We start from the raw sequence: 18,845 nt of genomic DNA, 5'->3' as shown, positions 1-18,845 counted from the left end.
AAACACAAAATTACTCATTTAAGTATTGTATGATCCTACTTTTAATTTACATTTATTCATTTAGCTGACGCTTTTCTCCGAAGCAACTTACAATGGTAGTCTACCTACAATTATTTACCCATTTGTACAGCTAGGTTATTCTACTGGAGCAATTTTGGGTAAGTACGTTGCTCAAAGGTACTACAGCCGGAGATCGAACCTGCTGCCTTTGGGTCCAAAGGCAGTCGCTCTAACCACTATGTTACTAATTATGTTCAGTTCCCAGATAGTATTTCTAAAAGGAAACAGCTGGTCAGCAGCCAGGTTTGTGCTATTAAAAAAAAAACAAAAACAAAACTCTTCTGAACATTGGTAACTGGTTGCAGAAATCACAGAGAAGTTGGAGGAGGGGGGGGTCACACGTCACACAAGTTTTACGTCAATGAACTTCAGTTTTTATTAACGCTAATTATACAGTAATTTGTCACTACAACTAGATCCACTGGTGCACAAACACCTCACATCAGTTTCTATTACTTATATACATTATTTACAGTATATACAAACTATACAATGGGTCCACTGGTGGTTTCAAGACAAGACACAAACAAAATTAGACTCCAGCTGTTGTGTGGAGATTTTTTTCCTTTTGGGAAAATTCCCATTATCAATGTGATTTAGAAAAAATTAAATACTAAGTTTTATTAACAGTAACATGCACAAAAACTGGTTAAACTGGAGCAGTAATACTTGTTACTCTTTTCCAAAAATGACACGCAATGAAAATGCAGCCCTGTTGAACATTTGCCACATCCAAAGAAAATGTATGTGACCATTTATAGCAACCTACACACAATTAATCCATTCAAATTGTGGTGCAGAAATGTAGAAAAAATATGAACAAGTGGAAAATGTTTAACATCTAGATGCACTTTTCAGACACCGCTAAAGGCTCGAGGAAACCTTCTGAGTTCACAGCCGTGCTGCGAGTCTGACCCCCCACATTGCCTAATGGGGCCAATGGAGGCGTAACCAAGCACAAGAATGCATTTGGCAAGGAAAATTGGCTAAAGGTTGAGGTTTCAAACTAAATTCAGTGCGCATGCTTTTGAACTCCAGTCCCATACAAATCTTTGGCATTCAAAGATGCACCAGTACAAAGTGGAGACAACTATTGAAAAAGAACTCCACACCTTTCCTTCAAGCACATGGTTCAGTCGAGGCTTTTGCATCGCCTGTGTAGTTAAACACTAGGAGAACCATACGCAGTTGGTCTTCAAAAAAAAAAAAAATAAAAAAAAAAAAAGTTGTTCTTTGGCAATTTTAGTCAAATGCTTGTGAATGTAGCCAATGCAAACTCCTCTTTTGTTGCCATTATATAATCCATAGTTAATGCTGTCAGTGTCTTTGTCCATCTGCTAGAACGCAGTCTACTTGAGAACATGCTGCCGTGGTCTTGCAGCAAAGAGGAGGAGCAAGTCTTTAGTCCCTTTTCTCTTTTGCTTATGCAAGACTAGACACTCATGGCACAAATGAAAGGCAGCTCACCTTCCTGCAAATGGGAGCTTCTGTGTAAAACAATACGACACAGTAGTGACGCACTTTCACTGCTGCTGGTTGTGGGCAGAGGATGGTACAAGGACTGCATTTCTGCTCATACTGTCCCACAACAGGCCAGAATTGTCTTCCTGTACAAGATGGTCAATAAATATAACATCGTGCCTTTTGAAAGGAATAAGCTAAATGTGGTCAGTGCCAAGCTACCCAAATACTCCTGCAAGATAAATATTTAAGTACGTATGGAAGAGTTAATCAAGTTTCAGCACGGACATCAACTTATCCAAGTATATCTGAATCTGTTTAGTGCAGCATCAAAATGTGTACTTCAAGTTCACTCTTGGCCGCCTCAGACATCTAAGGATTGCATGATATCTGAGATTTAGTGGAGCAAAAATAGGCAAAATATACAGAAACATCACATTTTCAAGGTTCGTGCAACATTTGTCGAGGGGGGAAAAAAAAAAAAAAAAAAAAATCTTCATGGCCTCCTGATGACAAGCGGTCCATGAGTTCTGGCGTGACAAGGCCGCGGTGACCTTGGACACGAAGGCCTCCGTAAGTTTGGCGAGCACTGCTCTTAAGCAGCAGTGTGATTCAGCAGTGTTCCAGGTTCTCATTTCTATGCCAAGCAGCCACCGCTGGCCTGCCCACCCCCACATGGGCAGCAAGTGTCAGTCCAGGCTCCTACACGACGTTGCCAGAATCCGAGGAGTCCGTTTCAGAATCCTGCTCGCTGTCCCTGCAACGGCAAGGTCAAGGCAAAGTTTAAGAACCCAGGCAAGGTGTGGAAATCTGGAGCACACTGATTCACAAAGGGAAGCTCATGGACATGAGCAACGCATGGCTGCGGACACAGGTGGGCCTCACCGGAGCTTCTGCAGCTCCTTGCGGTTGTTCAGGCGGACCACTTCATTGATGGGGTAAACGATGAAAATGATGAGGCCCAGCAGGATGAGCACAATAGGCGCCGCAGAAACCAGCATCCTCAGCGTGAGGTGTACAGCGTCTGGCTGTGAGCATCCATTTGTCACATACCCTGCAAAGCTTCATTTTGGACAGAGCGGGAGAGGAAGGATTTTCAGTGCAAGTCGAGGCAAGTAACATCTGTCACGTGATCAGTCACAAACATCCTGTATATTTGCGCTCATACAATGAAAGGCATTGTTCCTGCTCCTCTGAACTCGATGGCATGTAAGGCTTGCGTCAAAGCCCAGAATTCACACACCAGTAACTTAATAACGTGAATATATTTGCTCACGCAACACAAAAATACATGAAGGTGATCAGCTGTCATTAACGCAGCTTACTTGAGACTCAATGTGGAGATGCCCAGTGATACACCGGAGGCAAACTTTGTGAAGAAGACATAGAAGGAGTAGAAGATTGCCTCGTGGCCTCGGGACCCGGGGTTCTTGAGCTGGAAGTCGTCAATCACATCAGGGAGCATTGACCTGCAAGAAACCAGTTAAATACAATTATTTTGTACCAGCCAGAAAATTAAACACACCTGCAGAAAGATCTCGGAAACCTTATGCAGGTAATGAGAAAACAATAAAAACATTTAAAAAGCCGAATGGTTGCAATGGGAATATGATGGACCCCAGGGGGTATCCCAACTCACCAGGGCAAGAGAAAGGCTGCAGCCACACTGACCCCCGCCGCAAAAGTCACCACAAAAGTCATGATCAGGTTGCTCTCGAGGCAGACCAGTAGAATCATGAAAGGAATGACCGACTGTCAAAAGTAAAAGAAAGGAAAAGGTCAGTCATTTTCACCTCCAGCACCCTGTGGCTCAACCTGCCATGATGCCAGTGTAGGTCCCTTTAAGGAATCCTGAGAGCATTTCCTACAGGAAGGACATCAGATGAGACCACAATCAGAACAGATCCTGCAGCCTCAAGGACATCATACTTGGAAGTAAAACCCTTCAAGTCAGGTAAAGTACATACTGAGCAAAAATGAATATAACCAGTCAGCAGCAGCAGGGTTCAACTGCAACTGCCCAACAGGTGGCGGTGTTGTCCCAGGTGGACACATTCCATAAGATCACATGGTTATCAGCTTACTTCCTTGTGGTTGTGTCAGGGCTTTCCTTTAATAACTTTGACCAAGTGAGCAATGCAAGCAAATGTGTATTCACATTGGTCCTCTCAGGTCACCAGAGAGTCAGACAGCCGTGATGGTCCCAGAGCAACGGTGGGTGTCTGGGACTCACCGTGGTTCCAATATAGACTGCAGTCTTCTTTCCAAACTTAGTCAGGAACCACTGCCAAAAGGGGATCATCAGGGTGGCAGAAATCTGAAAATGGGAAATGCACAAGGATTTTAATAATCTACTCTAAATCAGTATAAAGGGAGAATTAACAAGTTAACAAAGCAGTATCAATTTCCCCAAATGGATAATAGGTATGGAAGGAAAAGAAAAAGCTTATGACTTCCAATAAACAGCTACAATGTCCCTTTAGATCAGGGGTCACCAACATGGTGCCCGCGGGCACCAGGTCACCCGCAAGGATCACATGAGTCGCCCGCAGGGCCTGTTCTAAAAATAGCTCACCATAGCACCACTTACCAGTAAGCTGCATCTAATTTTTTTTGTTGCTATTCTTTTTAAATCACACTTGCATTGGCGTAAATTTGAAAATGACAATATTAAAAAAAAAAAAAAAAAAAAAAAAAACACCTTTAAAAAATATTTCATATTAGATTAGAGCTAGCTGGTCTCCACGGCAACCGTTGCCGTAGAGAGCAGCTAGCGGGCGCAGTGAAGGGGAGGAGATGATTTACCCCCGAAAACATGGCAGAAAAAAGAAAGAAAACATATCATTTTCACAGTGAATGGGAGGAAGAGTTCTTTTTTACCACTGTGAAAGATTCCTGCGTGTGTCTCATTTGCGGGGCGACTGTGGCGACGGCAAAGCGGCACAATGTTGAGAGACATTTCAGAACGTGTCACGCAAGCTACCATGCTAACTACCCACCGGGCAGCGCATTACGAGTGGAAAAAGCCCGCGAGTTAAGTGCATGATTTGTTAAAAATTGTTAGTGGCTAGAGAAAATGTTGTAGAAGTGATCATTTGAAAATGTAAATACTTGCAGAGATTTATAGAAATAAAGTGTTGCATATTGATATTTATCTGTTTCCTACCTTCTAAATCATTGTTGATAATTATTGTGAGAAATCATTAACATGATCAGTGTCTTCACATAGATGAATATCAGTAATTATTAATAATAACATATAATTAAAGGTAAAATGAGCAAATTTGTTATTTGAGAATTGTGTATCAAACTGGTAGCCCTTCACATTAATCGGTATCCAAGAAGTAGCTCTGTTTCAAAAAGGTTGGAGACCCCTGCTTTAGATTAATAATCTGGATCTTCGTCAGGGTGATGAAGGCTCTGAGAGAGGGCACCGATGTGGTGACCTCCCTAGAACAATCCCACAGAGGAGGGCACAGTCTCCTCAGAAAGCTTTCATTGACTGAGAAACTGAACCAACTACAGTAATCTTTCTCACGTTCCTCTACACGCCAGGCTCCCCCGAAACAATCTGCTCGGCTCTTGAGAACAGGACGGCATTTTTCCACATTCGGATACAAAACGAATGTAATCTGAATAGAGACACTGTGCTAAGATGCAGCCTGAAAATCTTGCGCATTTCAATAGTTTTGCCTGGGTGAGTAATATTTAATAAGCATCTATACCCTTTAACTGCATCAGAAATTGTGTTGAAATTACAGGCTCTGGATAGGGCACAACTCTGCTCTGCTGCCAGTGAAACATTTGGATACACCTCTGATGGCACTCTGTGGAATGTATTAAATCATGAGCAGCTGCAAGAGGTATACCAGCATGGTCTTTGGTATGTTGACTGACAACTGTTCTTACCATGATGACCAGGAGGATGTTCTGAAAGTTGTTCCTGAAGCCTAGTGTGTAGCTGCAGAACAGTGCAAAGTTTCCCTCCAGAAGCTGTTTGAACATGAAGAAAGGTATCAGTTGACTGTACAAACACAGGAGTTCAAGAATTATGGCGATCAGGGCAGCTTCTCGGCCTTCCTAATGAAGACGTTTAACTGTATGGTGCAAGGATAAGAGCGGGTACGGAAGGTGAGACGCACCATGAAAGCCAGGGATGTGAAGAGGAAGCCCATAACAAGCTTGGCGTATGGCCCATGACCCATGACAAGCCGCAAGCCCTGGATGAACGACATGGGCGGTTCCGACTTTGGCCGAACGAGTTCTGAGAAGAACAAAGAGAAAAGGTGGAGTCAGGGGGATAGGGTTGTCTGTGTTTGTTCACAGGCCCACGTGGCAACCAGAATGGGTTGGAATGAAAGCCATTCAACATGTAGTCTTGTGGCCATCGAAAAGGCGGGCCAGGACCAGGGGTATCACACGAACTAGGACACTTCCGCGTTTGGCTTCACAAACTCAGTAGTGAGGAGGACGCGCATGCTTTCATCTCCACAACGTTCCGTCCGGGATTTTAAATGGGGGGCAATTTTTGGCTTCGATTTTCAGATCGAATAACTTCAAATTTAAGAAGTGTGACGTGTAATGTATATCTTACCTCGCCGTTCCTTCACACCAGAGAAGAGGATAATGGCACACAGGATGTAGATACCACAGATGACTCCAGATGCAGTCATATAGGCATTTTTCTGTAAACGGTAAGAGTATGAGACAGATTTATCAACTTCTACAACGGCCGGGGAGCGATTGGACTCTGAAGGAGGGGCAGCGCGCAGTGAGTCGTACCGTATGATCAAGGGTTACATGTGACGTGGAGACATTGAGGAGATCAGTGAGCGAAGGCTCTGTGACATTCATCCCCGGGGGGCTGATGCATGGAGCAATGGCTCCCCCTACAATCTGCCCTTGAATCGCTGTACCGATGAGTGTGCCCAATACCTCTACGGTCATCCCTGCAAGGGTTGAGGAAATCATGAAGGAAAGAAATCAAGCGGGACCATCCCAGTTTCAGAAGACATCTCACAGATATTTTACAGCACGAAATTCGGTAATACTTCTGTTGGCGCATTTCTGCTTTCTAGGTTCATACCTCGGAAATGGAATTTGTTATTTCAAATCTGTGACCAAGAATCACCAGGCTGCCAGCAGTGTACAAAATTCATCAGTTTGCAGATCCCTGGTTTTGAGGAGCATGTGTCACATGAGTGTTCCCTAGACAACTTACTGTAGGCAGTGGCAGAGTCCCGTTCTTTCTGATCAGAGCTGAGGAACATGGTCAGGGCAGAATATGGAACGTGGAAACACTGCATTTGGATGGGAAGAAGGCAGAAGCACAATGAATAAGGCATACTGGACAAGTCTCTCAAGAAAACCCCAAGGGACAGGGGCATTGCTGGGCAGGACCAGCTGACCAGTGTCAGTGGACACTAGGAGGCCAAGGCAGCATCAACTCACCGTCTGCATTGTCTGGAATAAGCAGTAGAAGATCAGGTACCAGATGACCTTTCCTTGCTCAATGGGTGGGACGAACCAGATCAGGAAGTAGGACAGAACCGCAAGCGGAGTGGAGAACACAATCCTGCAGGTTAACACAGATGGATAATAAATTGAGAAGCTGACGGGATCCGGACCAGACGATTCTTCTAACCACAATGCATAGCAACTGTACCAACTATATCACTGAAAATAAGGCAGCAGAGGTTCACCCGCCAATGTATGGAGATGTAGGCTTCTTCCAACCAATCTTTAAATACCTTTGATCCTGAAGTACATTTAGGGCAGTAAGTTAACTCTCGTTTTCACCGGTTTCAAAAATAACTCACATCTCATTCATGTTCAACAAAACGTGATGGATCCCATTTCCTTAGTTTGGCTATCAACGTTATCCAATTTGCATAGGTCCACCCATCTGTAGTTAACCAAATATTTCCTTAATTTTAGGAGAAGGTCTACCCTACAGCAGTATGATGATAGCACCTTGGAACTGATTAATATCTAGACTGCAACACCCAGCAGGCTGACTATTTTACTGATGTAAGGCAAAAAGAATTTGAGATTACGTTTGCTGTAGGAGTTTTTCCACGGTAAGTGAGGCTGAATCCATCCAACAATTCCCATGCCAGAAAACCAGCGATCATAAGCAAACAGATGTGAGACATTAACGTGACCTGGCAGTGCCAAGTACCAAAAAGACTTCCCATGCACACTTTGAAGACCAACTACACTGTGTGACCAAGGCAAACCCTTCTGATGAGACATATTTCCCTTCACTAGTCCTTATTTATTCATACAGTGTCCTTCACACAGATTGAACAAGCAGATGGTGACTTTACACAGGACTAACTTGGGTACAGAAGGTTCAACGGAAGCGCTGAGGACACGATGTGAGGCAAGGCACAACTCTGCATTCTGAGCACCTCCTGCTCCCACCCACACAGAGGCACAGGCAGGATGCTGGTGTTTGCACCAGGAAATTATTACGCGAGCTCCCACATCACTTCCAGGCAAGACATTACGCACTGGATCTTTTACGATCAGGCTGCCAGAGAACCACTCCGATTTCCTGTGATTAAGTAAGGTCTGACTGCTGTGTCTCGACTGAGGTTGGACAGGGAAGTTGCTGTGTAAAACATTCCTACCAGCAGCGATTCGCATGGTGGATGGGTTTCGACTCCAAACACTTGGGGTGTATGGTCACCGTACCCTCCTACACAGTCAGGCATTCTCAATATTACATTTCTGGAACTCTTTCACAGAACATTACCATTAACAAAAGCTGAATATGGCAAAACTGCACAACATTTCTCCTCCCAACCCCATATTTTACCATTTAGGGCTATAAATGCACTCTTGTTTTAATCCAAATTATTTCACCCAAACTTCATGCACACACATTTTTCTGCAAGCAGTGCATTCATGGCCACTAAACTCCGACAGTCATGACTTCCACAGGCAGTGTGTGTCTGTGTATGTATATATGTACGTACACACACACACACACACACACACACACACACACACACATCCTTCCATAGGAGTAGATTTTGCTATCCTCTGCAGGTACAAAAAAAAAAAAACTGTTGAGGCTCAAGCGCTTGTTTCAGCCCTGATGAGGTTCCTGTATTTAGGGTGTCCCTCAGCTTGCATTTTAGAAGTTACTTCTCTTCCCGCTGGACAGGCGAGACTTGGTGTGCTTAATTTACACAAGTCACTCGACACATTACACCACACCAGTGGTTCAGGATGCCATGCGTTACGGCGGTAAAAGCAGTTTGTGCCACTGCCTTTGTAGATTTGTGACGTCCCTGTGTTCGCGACATGTGCGCAACGGAAAATTTACGATTTCTGTGTGGCGAACGACCAGATCTGAGGTGACAAAAGTGAAAAGTCCCAATATTTCTGCCTCGCAACGATCCTCAGCACACATCTGAAAAAGTACTAGCGATGGTTCCTGTGGTCGTTCCTGTCAGACCCTGGGGTCAAACATGGTTCATTCACACTGCCCCGGTGAGGTCTATCCTCAGTGACATAAAACCGTGGACCCATCCCTGCAACTTGAACTTCAGTAACCTCGCACATTCCTTACCGTTTATCATGAGACACGTCATTGGCCGAAACTGATGGTGTGTTGTGGGCTGGACCAATCAGAAGCGAGGCCACGCCCACAACACATTTTGAGCGCACCAGCTTCAAGCTGTGGTCGTTCTTTTTGCTTCCAATGAAAAACTTTCTTTCAGTTCCTGAATCATTCATTTATTCTAGCCTTTTATTACTGCGCTTTAGCTTTTTTATAAAGAAATAAAAAGGGAAGTCCTTCCTAACACTGACTGTTTGACACTAAAGTTCCCCCCCCCATTTCTGTTGTTCAGAGCTATGGTTTAGAGTTTCACAAAATTTTTAAAATCGATAATATTCTTGTCTTCTGTCAAAGTAGGTGTAAACTTCTGCTTTTACTTGGGTATCTTGATGGCTACTGCCTCCCCCTTTCTGTACTGTTTCTCAAGGGATTTTGCTCTAAAAAGGATATTTCGCAGTTTCCCCACACCACTAACGGACAGCTCTTTTTCGTGAGCCTCACATTATTTTAATGTCAGACTTCTACAGTAGACGCATCGCTAGTTCAGCCTGTAATCTGCAACAGACCCCACACTAGAATAATTCTATAGTGGAAAAGTAGTAGTGTGGGAAAGTTGATAGCATAGTGGATAGAGCTGTTGCCCTTGGACCCAAAACTGTAGTACCAGTGAGCAAGGTTGTTACCCTAAATTGCTGTATAAACTGTATAAACTTTGGATTGTAATGAATGTAAATGTATTACCAGTGATTACTCCACGAATACCCTTGCGAAGGGGTCGTATGGAAGTGTGCACAGTACAGGCCCCACAGGCCCATTTCCTATCACCTTTCAGGCTTGGGTTGGCCAAAAAAGCTCCAGATGTGTGGGCTGGCTTCCACGTAGCCCTGCTCTCGATTCAGTGGGAGACGTTCAAGTCTACGTAGGGAAAGCTCCCCCATGCGATAGACTGTACAGCTTGCTGGAGACATATGATTGCGCTGAGTGCTAACATTAGGCCTCTATTTTCATGTTTAAAGTTACGCTCTCCAGCAGCACTGTTGTGGCACCAGCATCTTAGCTTAGTCAAGCAACGTACCTCATACACCCCTCCAAATGAGGTCATCCACCGCACCGCAGAGGGAATTCTAACCCGAATAATAGCTGTTCTATGGGAGGGTCAGGGTGAACGTAAAAGGCCATTACCCACGATCCAAATCCATGAGGCCCTGCTCCCTTCCAAGCCAAGCAGTAAAACTTTCACTGTTTCCCGCTGACATCAACTGACCTCATTAAAATGCAAATGATTTATTAAAACAATACATTTCTATAGCCCTGTACTGCCAATACAAGAGTCAAACTCGTTAGGTTTATTCTCTTCTTTAATCATTTTTTTTTAATTTTCTGATGTGTACTCACAAAAGTGAAATAGGAATATGGAAGCACCAAGTCAATATTTGACAGGTAATTAGACTTTACAGCCGAGTCTTTTAAAGCAGTTCAACTTAACAGCAAACGAAGGCATTTCCCAATCCACAGCAAACGTGTGTGTCACGAGAAGTGGTCTCGAATATGATACAAACACTTCACCATTCTGCTTTACTGCGCCTTGTTGGATGGAGTAAAATGCACTTTGATTTAAACATCCACTTTTATAACTCTGAATAAGGGAAAACCAAACTAAAGCACTGCCAAGTAAGAGAAAAAGAGTTCAATTTGCACAATGTCTCAGCTGACAACACCAAAGTGGCAATGCTTACCTAATCCCAGCTGACCTTCAACACATGCCAACATGTGTTGGAGGTCGTGGTCATACCTGTACGGTCAAAATCAAGACCACTGGCAACTCATACTTCACCATATTACCCACAATCCTCCACCAGCTAAGCAACTCAATAGACCTAGACTTATCTCAACAGGCACTAGAAGCAGCTAGGAAATGTGGAAAGGGGCCTATCCTGAGATGCCCTGGAAACAGCTGCTAAATTGTGAAAGAATGGCCAGTATGTGCTCCCCCCAACAGTGACACACGTGGGAGTGCTGGTATGCACTGCAGTCAAGAGGGCCAGGCCATGTGGAGAGCTCCAGAAATACCATAACTGTAATGTTGAGACCCCCACGACAAAACTCCAGCACTGAATAATCTATAACTTTAGCTCTTTCAGCTTCAGGATCAAGAAACATATTGAAAACCTCCTGCCTTTTTGCCGCTTCCTAGTCATTTTAGTGAAAGAACTCATTAGAAAAGCCAAGTAGGTAAGCCATCAGGATCATGGAGAAGATTTACAAATGTACACAAGCTGCACTGCAGATTGATACTCTTGGCACTAAAGACATAGCTGTCTAGACCAAGCAGTGCTGGAAACATTGACACCTACCAGGGCAGCATCCTCCCATATCGCGTCCATGGGCTTCGGCTCACCAGAAAGCCAACTGTGGGGTCTGTCACCGCATCCCAAGCTCGACCCACAAACAGGATGATGGAGGCATAAAAGGGATCCAGCTGTCCAACCACAGAGACACAAAGGCTTAGCAATTGGGTGCAGGGACCCAAAAGGTGGTCAGTTCAAACATCCCAAGCACAGGCCTATTGCTGCAGTACAAATGTCATATGCAGCCTGTTCTGCCTTATTATAAGGTAAACAATGGTAAACTAAACTATGCAAGTTACTTTTAAAGTGCTACTGGGTAGCTTTGTGAACAGCTGTAAACCCTGTGGTGGGGATCCAGGTTTGAATCCCAGCTGTGCTACATTAACTTGTTGCTCCCAAAAATATACATCTACCTGGTGTGCTCTCATGGTCACCCCTGCCAAGTTGCCATGGTTGTTGTACTTAGGGGAGAAGATGTGAACTAGACAACTGGCCTTAACTCTAGTGAATGGGGAGAAAAAGGGCAAAAAGTGTTTCAAAAGGATCATTAGTTAAACTGATGTGTCTTATTGAGCCTGAAGGTCATTTGGCTGAGTAGATGTGGAAAGGCTGTTACTCAACAGTCCTTTGCCAATATGCTGTCCTGAGAAGAATGCTAAAACAGAGCAGACACAAGCAATAGTTTCCTACTCATGGTCACACTTCATCAGCCCAGAGCTCCAGCATAAATGGATACTGTTGCCTTTCGAGGAGGTTTTTCTCAGGGTTTTTTCATAACCTGTTTATCTCCCAGGAGGCCTTCATATAAATATATACGTGAGCAACGAGAGAAAACTTGTGATCTTGACCGATGATCTTGCCTCTTCTTCAGACCCACCAAACGTGGTGCATAATTGAATTGTACGCCAACTGATATTTGTAAAATTAAAACAGGCCATCTTATATCTGTAGGTGGATCATATGACAGAGTATTTGAGTGTCATCTGAAAAAAAAATCTAATTGAGCCCTGTCCTGAAAAACTGAACGAGTTGTTCAAATATTACAACATATGCCCATGAAGTATTTTAAAAGTCATAAGCAACAGAATACCAACGATGGTCGTTTTCCAGACATTTTAGAAGCATGATGGAGAGATTTTAATTAACAACAGATTACTGTCATCTTATATGAATCAGCTCTGCTGAGTGAGACATGTGGCCTTTTTGATCATTTTCTAAGTAATCTATGGGGGGAGGACACCTTAATTGTGGGAATGTTAGTGGGATAACATTCTCACACACCCCCCCCCCCCCTTCTTCAGGGAAACACTGTTAATCAGGGAATGAACAGAGTGCAAGAGCCTGGTGTCGGGAGAAAACTTTACCCCGGTAAGTGGATGCCAGTCAACTACCATTTCACACACTTCCAAGTGAAAACTCTTTACCTTTAAAATTTGTTTCCTAGAGATCCTAATAGCACAGGCTATATTCTCTCTCTCTCTCTCTCTCTCTCTCTCTCTCCTTTTTAGGTGCCAGCTTCAATGGTCCCTACCTGACCAGACCAGGCCCTTATCAACGCAAGGAGCACTTTAAAAACCAGACAGTATTCAGACACTTCAGCAAACTTGTGACCGAAGATGAAGCTCATTTTCATTGCACTCACCTGTGCCACATCCAGAAGGTAAATCTGCAGGAAGAAGCCCAGAGCACTTCCTGTAATCTGGTAGGGGGCCCCGCCAATGGCAAAGCAGAGCTTGCTGCACACAGACAAACGGTGCTTTTGGTCACGCTGTGAGGAAACACAAGAACACACACAGGGACAGAGTGAGGACGGATCTGGAGTCGAGAGTTCCTTGTGTGACACGTCAGCCGGTTCTAAGGACACACAAGTGATTATGTGGTCAGGATTTCACTTTGTATTGATTTATAGGCTTTCCCTGCCTTCACACATTTCCAGCTGTCCAACTTCCAAAAAAAAAGGTCCCATCAAATATAATGAATGCTATCTCAAATTGAGACATTTCAGTACTGTACTTTTACTTTTGAACTAGTGTAACGTGCATTTGACCCCTCTGTGTCAGCGGAGCCTCCAGCATGAGTCATATTGCGAAATTAAGGTCTGGATCTGTTACCTTCAGCTCACCCATTTTAGCCAATTAAGATTGAAATCCTGTCTGGTATTTATATTTGGGTCTCAGTGCCAAGTAATGTGACCAGAAAAGAGACACGAACACACACAAAGGCGTCACTATCCTTTCTAAGCAGGAGATTCCGCCTACCAGCAGAGAGTGATCTGATTGGCTCTGGTGATAGGATGTTGGTCACCTGGTTACCACAGTACTGAACAGAGGGTTACGCATGCGGGCAGAATAGGTGGGAGGTGCAGTAGTAGTACGTCACACTCCTGACTGCTTGGTCACAACCTGATTTTCAAGATCAGAACACAACTAGATTGCGTTACATGCACTTCCTGATATCATTTCATCATTAGTCACCCAAAGACAGACTTTCCCTTTTTCCAGTATTTCCCTTTTTTTTTTTTTTTTTTTTTTAAAGTGAACATATCAGCTGTCATTTCTAATTTTAAAGTAAAAACCTTTTATAACTTACTGAAGATACAACTTATAAAGTCAACCTGTGTGCAACTGTAAAGGTTTTACATTGATTTGCATTACACAAGACAGGCAGGAATATTAAAATGTTCAAAATGTCATTAACATTTCCACCCTTACGTACGTTGGGGGGGGGAACCTTTCAAGCTGTAACACAAGCTGCTCTTCCCATGCAACTCCTGAAGTGACAGGCAACGTGCATCGCAGTAACTCGACTCGCTGCTCTCGCCATGTGTTCATTTCCAATTCAGTGACCTTTGCAGGGTCCACAATGTCACCTTGCCTAGAATACGGGGAGCGTGTTCAGGAAAAGCTATAATTATTTTCGCCGTCAAGGTCATAAAAGCACTGGCGATTTGTCATTATCACTAGAAGATTTGTACAGGAGAGTGAAAAAGTGCAAGTTTACACAAAAGTCTGCACAGAACAAAGGGCAACATGTTTTATGGCACGTTTCTTGATCAGCGTAACTAAAACACACAGAAATACCAGGAGACTAGGAAATGCTATTAGGACCTTGATCAAGACACATGACACAACCTGCCCTCAGCCCACGCCCTGCAGTACACGTGTTTACATTTACGTATTTAGCAGACACTAAGCGACTTCCAATGAACTCTATGTAGTGTTATCGGCCCACATACCTTATTCACCAAGGTGACTTACACTGCTAGATACACTACTTACAATGGGTCACTCATCCATACATCAGTGGAACACACTCTCTCACACACTATGGGGGAACCTGAACAGCATGCCTTGGGACTGCGGGAGGAAACCAGAGCACCTGGAAGAAACTCACGCAGAGAACGTAGAAACTCCACACAGACTGAGTGGGGATCAAACCCATGTCCTTTCACGCCACCCAGGCGCTGTGAGACAGCAGCGCTACTTGCTGTAGCGTCATGCCACCGACAACTAATGCGATTACTTTATTTTTGTTTACACAAATAAAGTAATACCCTTGGGGGAAGTGGGTTTGTCAATGCTGACGGTTGAGATTAAAGCCTGGAGTCAGTTTTATAAATATGCATCCATAAAACTTCTAAAATAAAAGTAGGACTGCTACGATGGCACATTTTGGATCACGCCAAGGGAGAGATTTGGCATCGCAAGGCAGACATATGTGAGCTCTTCGGGCAGCATGCAAAGCAGTCGTACCGTAGCCCAGTGGGAAGCGGTCGAAAGGGCCGAGCTCTTGTCCTCGGCATCGAGAGCGTGCAATGAACCCGCAGACCTCACCGATCACTCTGTCTGTAAATTATAGCTCCCAGACAGTAAGTGTGTGTAACGATGGGGTATGACGAGACGTTGCCAATTGCGGCAGCCAGTTTCACCCTTTTTTCCCCCTACACTTATGATTTTAAGGTGAAAACCGGCCGAAAACGGTAATGAACCTATGGGACTTTTTTAAGGTTCCTACTGGATTTTCCCCAGAGCTCAACCATGGTGTCCAGTGACATCACGGTTCTCAATGGAAAGTTTATTCATTAAAAAGAATAAGTTACACAAAATGACACGATGTTCTCGACCAAGTAACGTGCAAGTAAGGGGAGCGCATCAAAAAGGTGATTCTGTTGAAGCTCCCAAGAACCCAAACTGTGCGACCTGATGACTGTGGACAAGTCAAAAAGTCATGCCTTCGCCTTATGGAAACAATAACTTTACCACACCATGACGGAACAGCCCACAGTAAACAGGGTACTAGCTACCTGGATCATCATGGAATAAAATCCACTAATCATATTCATAGTACTGCCTCATTTCGTTACTTTTTTAACCGATTCGAACAGGGCGGCAAAGACTATTAACGAGAACATCTCTATAAAAAGCAAACAGGAAAAAAAAAGCCCTGAAAACCCCCCACGACACTGTAAGAGTTTATTGTAACAAAGCAACCAACTGCGTAGAGGCTGATCCCGCGCTCTGCGCGAGGAGGAGAAGTGACGTGTCGCGCACGTGGCGCTCGCGCTTCACCTTCCCTCACGTCACGGGTAGGGACACATCATCGTTCACGCCTCCGTGCTCTTGCTTCATTATTACTACTACTACTACTGTCATTAGTAGTAGTATGGAATCGTATCCTGTTCTGTACAGTGTCTTTGTTCAAAGAGAGAATAATTCGGTAAGAATTCTGACCGGCCGGGGGGTTTTCTCCGGAGAAGACAGTTAGCTACTCGGAAGGAAAAACCGGTCTGGAGCTACGAACACGTCGAACACGGTTTTTCTTCAACCCTCCGGCGCCCGCCCCCGCGCGAGTCGCCGCGAAAACACCCGCTTCTTCCCGCCGAACCAATGATTGATTTACTCCGGTACGTTTGTTTCCGGAGAGCGAGCGGAATGAATGAATGAATGAGGGTCAGTCAATCAGTCAGTCAGTCAGTCAGTCACCCACCTTCTCGGCCAGCTTCACTCCATCCGGGGCCGCAGCTTTGCTCTGCAGGAGGCTCGTGGCGGAGAACTGCTCTCCTCCCTCTCCCCGGGCCATGGTGCGCGTGCACTCGGAGGCGTTCTACGTGGTCGCGCGGGCTGCGAGAAAGGCGGCAATTCGTGCCGAGCGCGCGGGCTGTGCGAACTGAGGCGAAGTGAAGGCGACGCGCTCGCGGTTCGATCGCCACTAGAACCCGTGTCTCCGCCCACAGGCTGGCAGCCATTCATGCGCTAGTGTCTCCGCGCCTCCTCCCGGGCTCATCCCGTCCGCTCCGCGCTCTGTCTTTACTGATACTCTGTGTAACACGCTCTTTCTTTCTTTCTTTCTTTCTAAATCCATACATGTTCGCGTCGGCATCAACATAATAAGACTATAAATGGTTTACTTCACACACACATTTTCTGAACCGCTTGTCCCAATACGGGGTCGCGGGGAACCGAAGCCTAACCCGGCAACGCAGGGGGTAAGGCTGGATGGGGAGGGGACACACCCGGGGAGGGGACACACCCAGGACTGGACGCGGTCCAACTCACTGCGCCACCGCACCCCCTGGTTTACTTCAGTATCTTAAAATTGGATATAATTTTCTCACATGTCATGATATAGCGTGAATTTTTTTCATATAGCAAAATTTGGGTGTATAAATAACGTAATTTAAAAAAAAATGAGACTTTATCAGTGAGGGTCATATATCCTGCTGGGTGACACCATGTTGAATTCCTTGAAGGCTTCATGTAACAAATATTATGTCGCATAATTTAAAAATGCTGCATAATTAGGACTGTTTATATATAGGCTGTGACTGGCACTTTTTCTCACTACTGTTTACCCATGATCAGTACAGCTGAGTAAATTCAAGAGAGCAAGGTAAGTTAAGGACCCTATTCAAGGGTACAATAGGTAGAGTAGGGAATCAAACTACCATGTTCGGGTTGAAAGGCAGCAGCACTAACCAATATACTATCAGCTCCTAATTTTTTCTATGAATTTATCATACACACATTTCTCCGGGGCAGTTTAATGTAACACCGCCTTATGAAATCTCAGAAACTTTGAACTTAATGTTTTATCAAATTTTCTGCTTCGTGAAAGGTTGTGTGTGCGTGAGAGCGAGGGAGACTGAAAGGGGATGTGGGCGTGGAGGAGGCATGTCCCTCACTCAAGAACACGCATCACACCAGGTCCCAAGGTTCGCCACGCGGACTCTGCCGCGTTTACAAACAGATAACCGGGCTCTCGTACAGCTTGAACGCAGGAGAGGTCAACAGCACAGCGCTGAGCACAGATCCATGACACCCTCAGCGGTGAACTTCCAGTAATCCTGGGAAAGTGTCACTGTTAGATAAGGGTTTGTGTGTCTTGTAAATAAAGAGGAAAATCATGGGGAAAATTCGGACAAACTCATTCTTATTAATAAGCTTTAGAACAGGCCAATCTGCTGTAAATAAAACCTTCTGGTAAATTAAGACGTTTTGTAAAATTATCATTTATGTATGGAATTAAAGAAGTACAGAAACTTTAAAAAAGACAACAAGGATAGGCCTTTCGGAGCTCTCAAGGACCCACAATGTCCTCATCAAGTGAAACCCCAAAATACACACTAAAGGCTATAATCAAACAGCCAGCGAGAGTATAGAAAACCCCCGATAACCACACATAAAGAAGAATTTCATGTTGCATTATTTACATAGTTAGCTGACACCTACAGCTGGGTAATTTTACTGGAGCAATTTAAGGTAAGTACCTCGATCAAGGGTGCTACAGCTGGAGGTGGGGATCGAACCTGTTTTCACCTATTTATTTAGGTGTGTATTTTCATCAAAAATTTGCTTTAATATTTCTTAAGAAAAGGTTGGGCACCAAGCCAGAGGTATTCCTGAAGTTTTGAACCTACCCCATACTGGTCAAACAAGATCCCTAACTAGTATTCCATCCTGGGTTGCTGCACTCACTTTGTAAGAGGTAGCTCTGCACTGCATTTAAAGAGTAACATCTAATTCTCCGCAACTGGATACTACTGATACCACGTTTGGTGGTGCAGCTTGGACATCTTGTTGGAAGTCCGTGAACTATATCTATAAACCTGTCAAGAGGCCACAGAGTGTAGGTTTTGAACCTGCAATCTACTGGTCAAATGAAGAGCCCATGCTTCATGTCCTCTGTCTTCTGTCTTTCCTATAACGCTCCTCACAGATGAGCAGTGACCACGTCTCCACCCAGCCTCCAGTGTCATTAGAAACCCCACAGTGGTGTCACACAGGAAGCCCGAGTTGTTCAGTTGTCGCGGTAGATCATGGTGAAGGAGCTGTGAGGTCTGCAGGATCCTTTTAGATGTCAACACCGAGTTTCTTATGTAAGAACCACTGCCTTCAAATCGGATG

General features: G+C 44.5%; 1 protein-coding gene across 1 annotated transcript; it reads right to left on the bottom strand.

Annotated features, from left to right (window-relative positions):
* Positions 1-376: 376 nt before the first annotated feature.
* Positions 377-16,900, bottom strand: mfsd2ab (MFSD2 lysolipid transporter A, lysophospholipid b). The gene is made up of 14 exons (XM_018759897.2): positions 16,429-16,900; positions 13,085-13,210; positions 11,449-11,573; positions 6,973-7,096; positions 6,743-6,821; positions 6,304-6,470; positions 6,116-6,206; positions 5,664-5,785; positions 5,431-5,514; positions 3,755-3,838; positions 3,161-3,273; positions 2,847-2,990; positions 2,407-2,583; positions 377-2,278 (listed from the first exon to the last, which is right to left on the bottom strand). The coding sequence occupies exons 1-14, from the start codon at positions 16,519-16,521 to the stop codon at positions 2,224-2,226; spliced, it is 1,584 nt and encodes a 527-aa protein (XP_018615413.1). The 5' UTR covers positions 16,522-16,900; the 3' UTR covers positions 377-2,223.
* Between the last annotated feature and the right edge of the window lie 1,945 nt (positions 16,901-18,845).

Source organism: Scleropages formosus, chromosome 23 (assembly GCF_900964775.1).
Source record: "Scleropages formosus chromosome 23, fSclFor1.1, whole genome shotgun sequence".
In the NCBI taxonomy this organism is placed as follows: Eukaryota; Metazoa; Chordata; class Actinopteri; order Osteoglossiformes; family Osteoglossidae; genus Scleropages; species Scleropages formosus.
This window is presented reverse-complemented; position numbering and strand designations above follow the sequence as displayed.

Coding starts and splice junctions, on each gene's coding strand:
- mfsd2ab (XM_018759897.2), bottom strand. CDS start 16,521: ATGGCCCGGGGAGAGGGAGGAGAGCAGTTCTCCGCCACGAGCCTCCTG. Junction 6,471..6,742: donor GGACTCTGCCACTGCCTACA/GTAAGTTGTCTA, acceptor CAACCCTTGCAG/GGATGACCGTAGAGGTATTG. Junction 2,584..2,846: donor ATCTCCACATTGAGTCTCAA/GTAAGCTGCGTT, acceptor TCCAAAATGAAG/CTTTGCAGGGTATGTGACAA.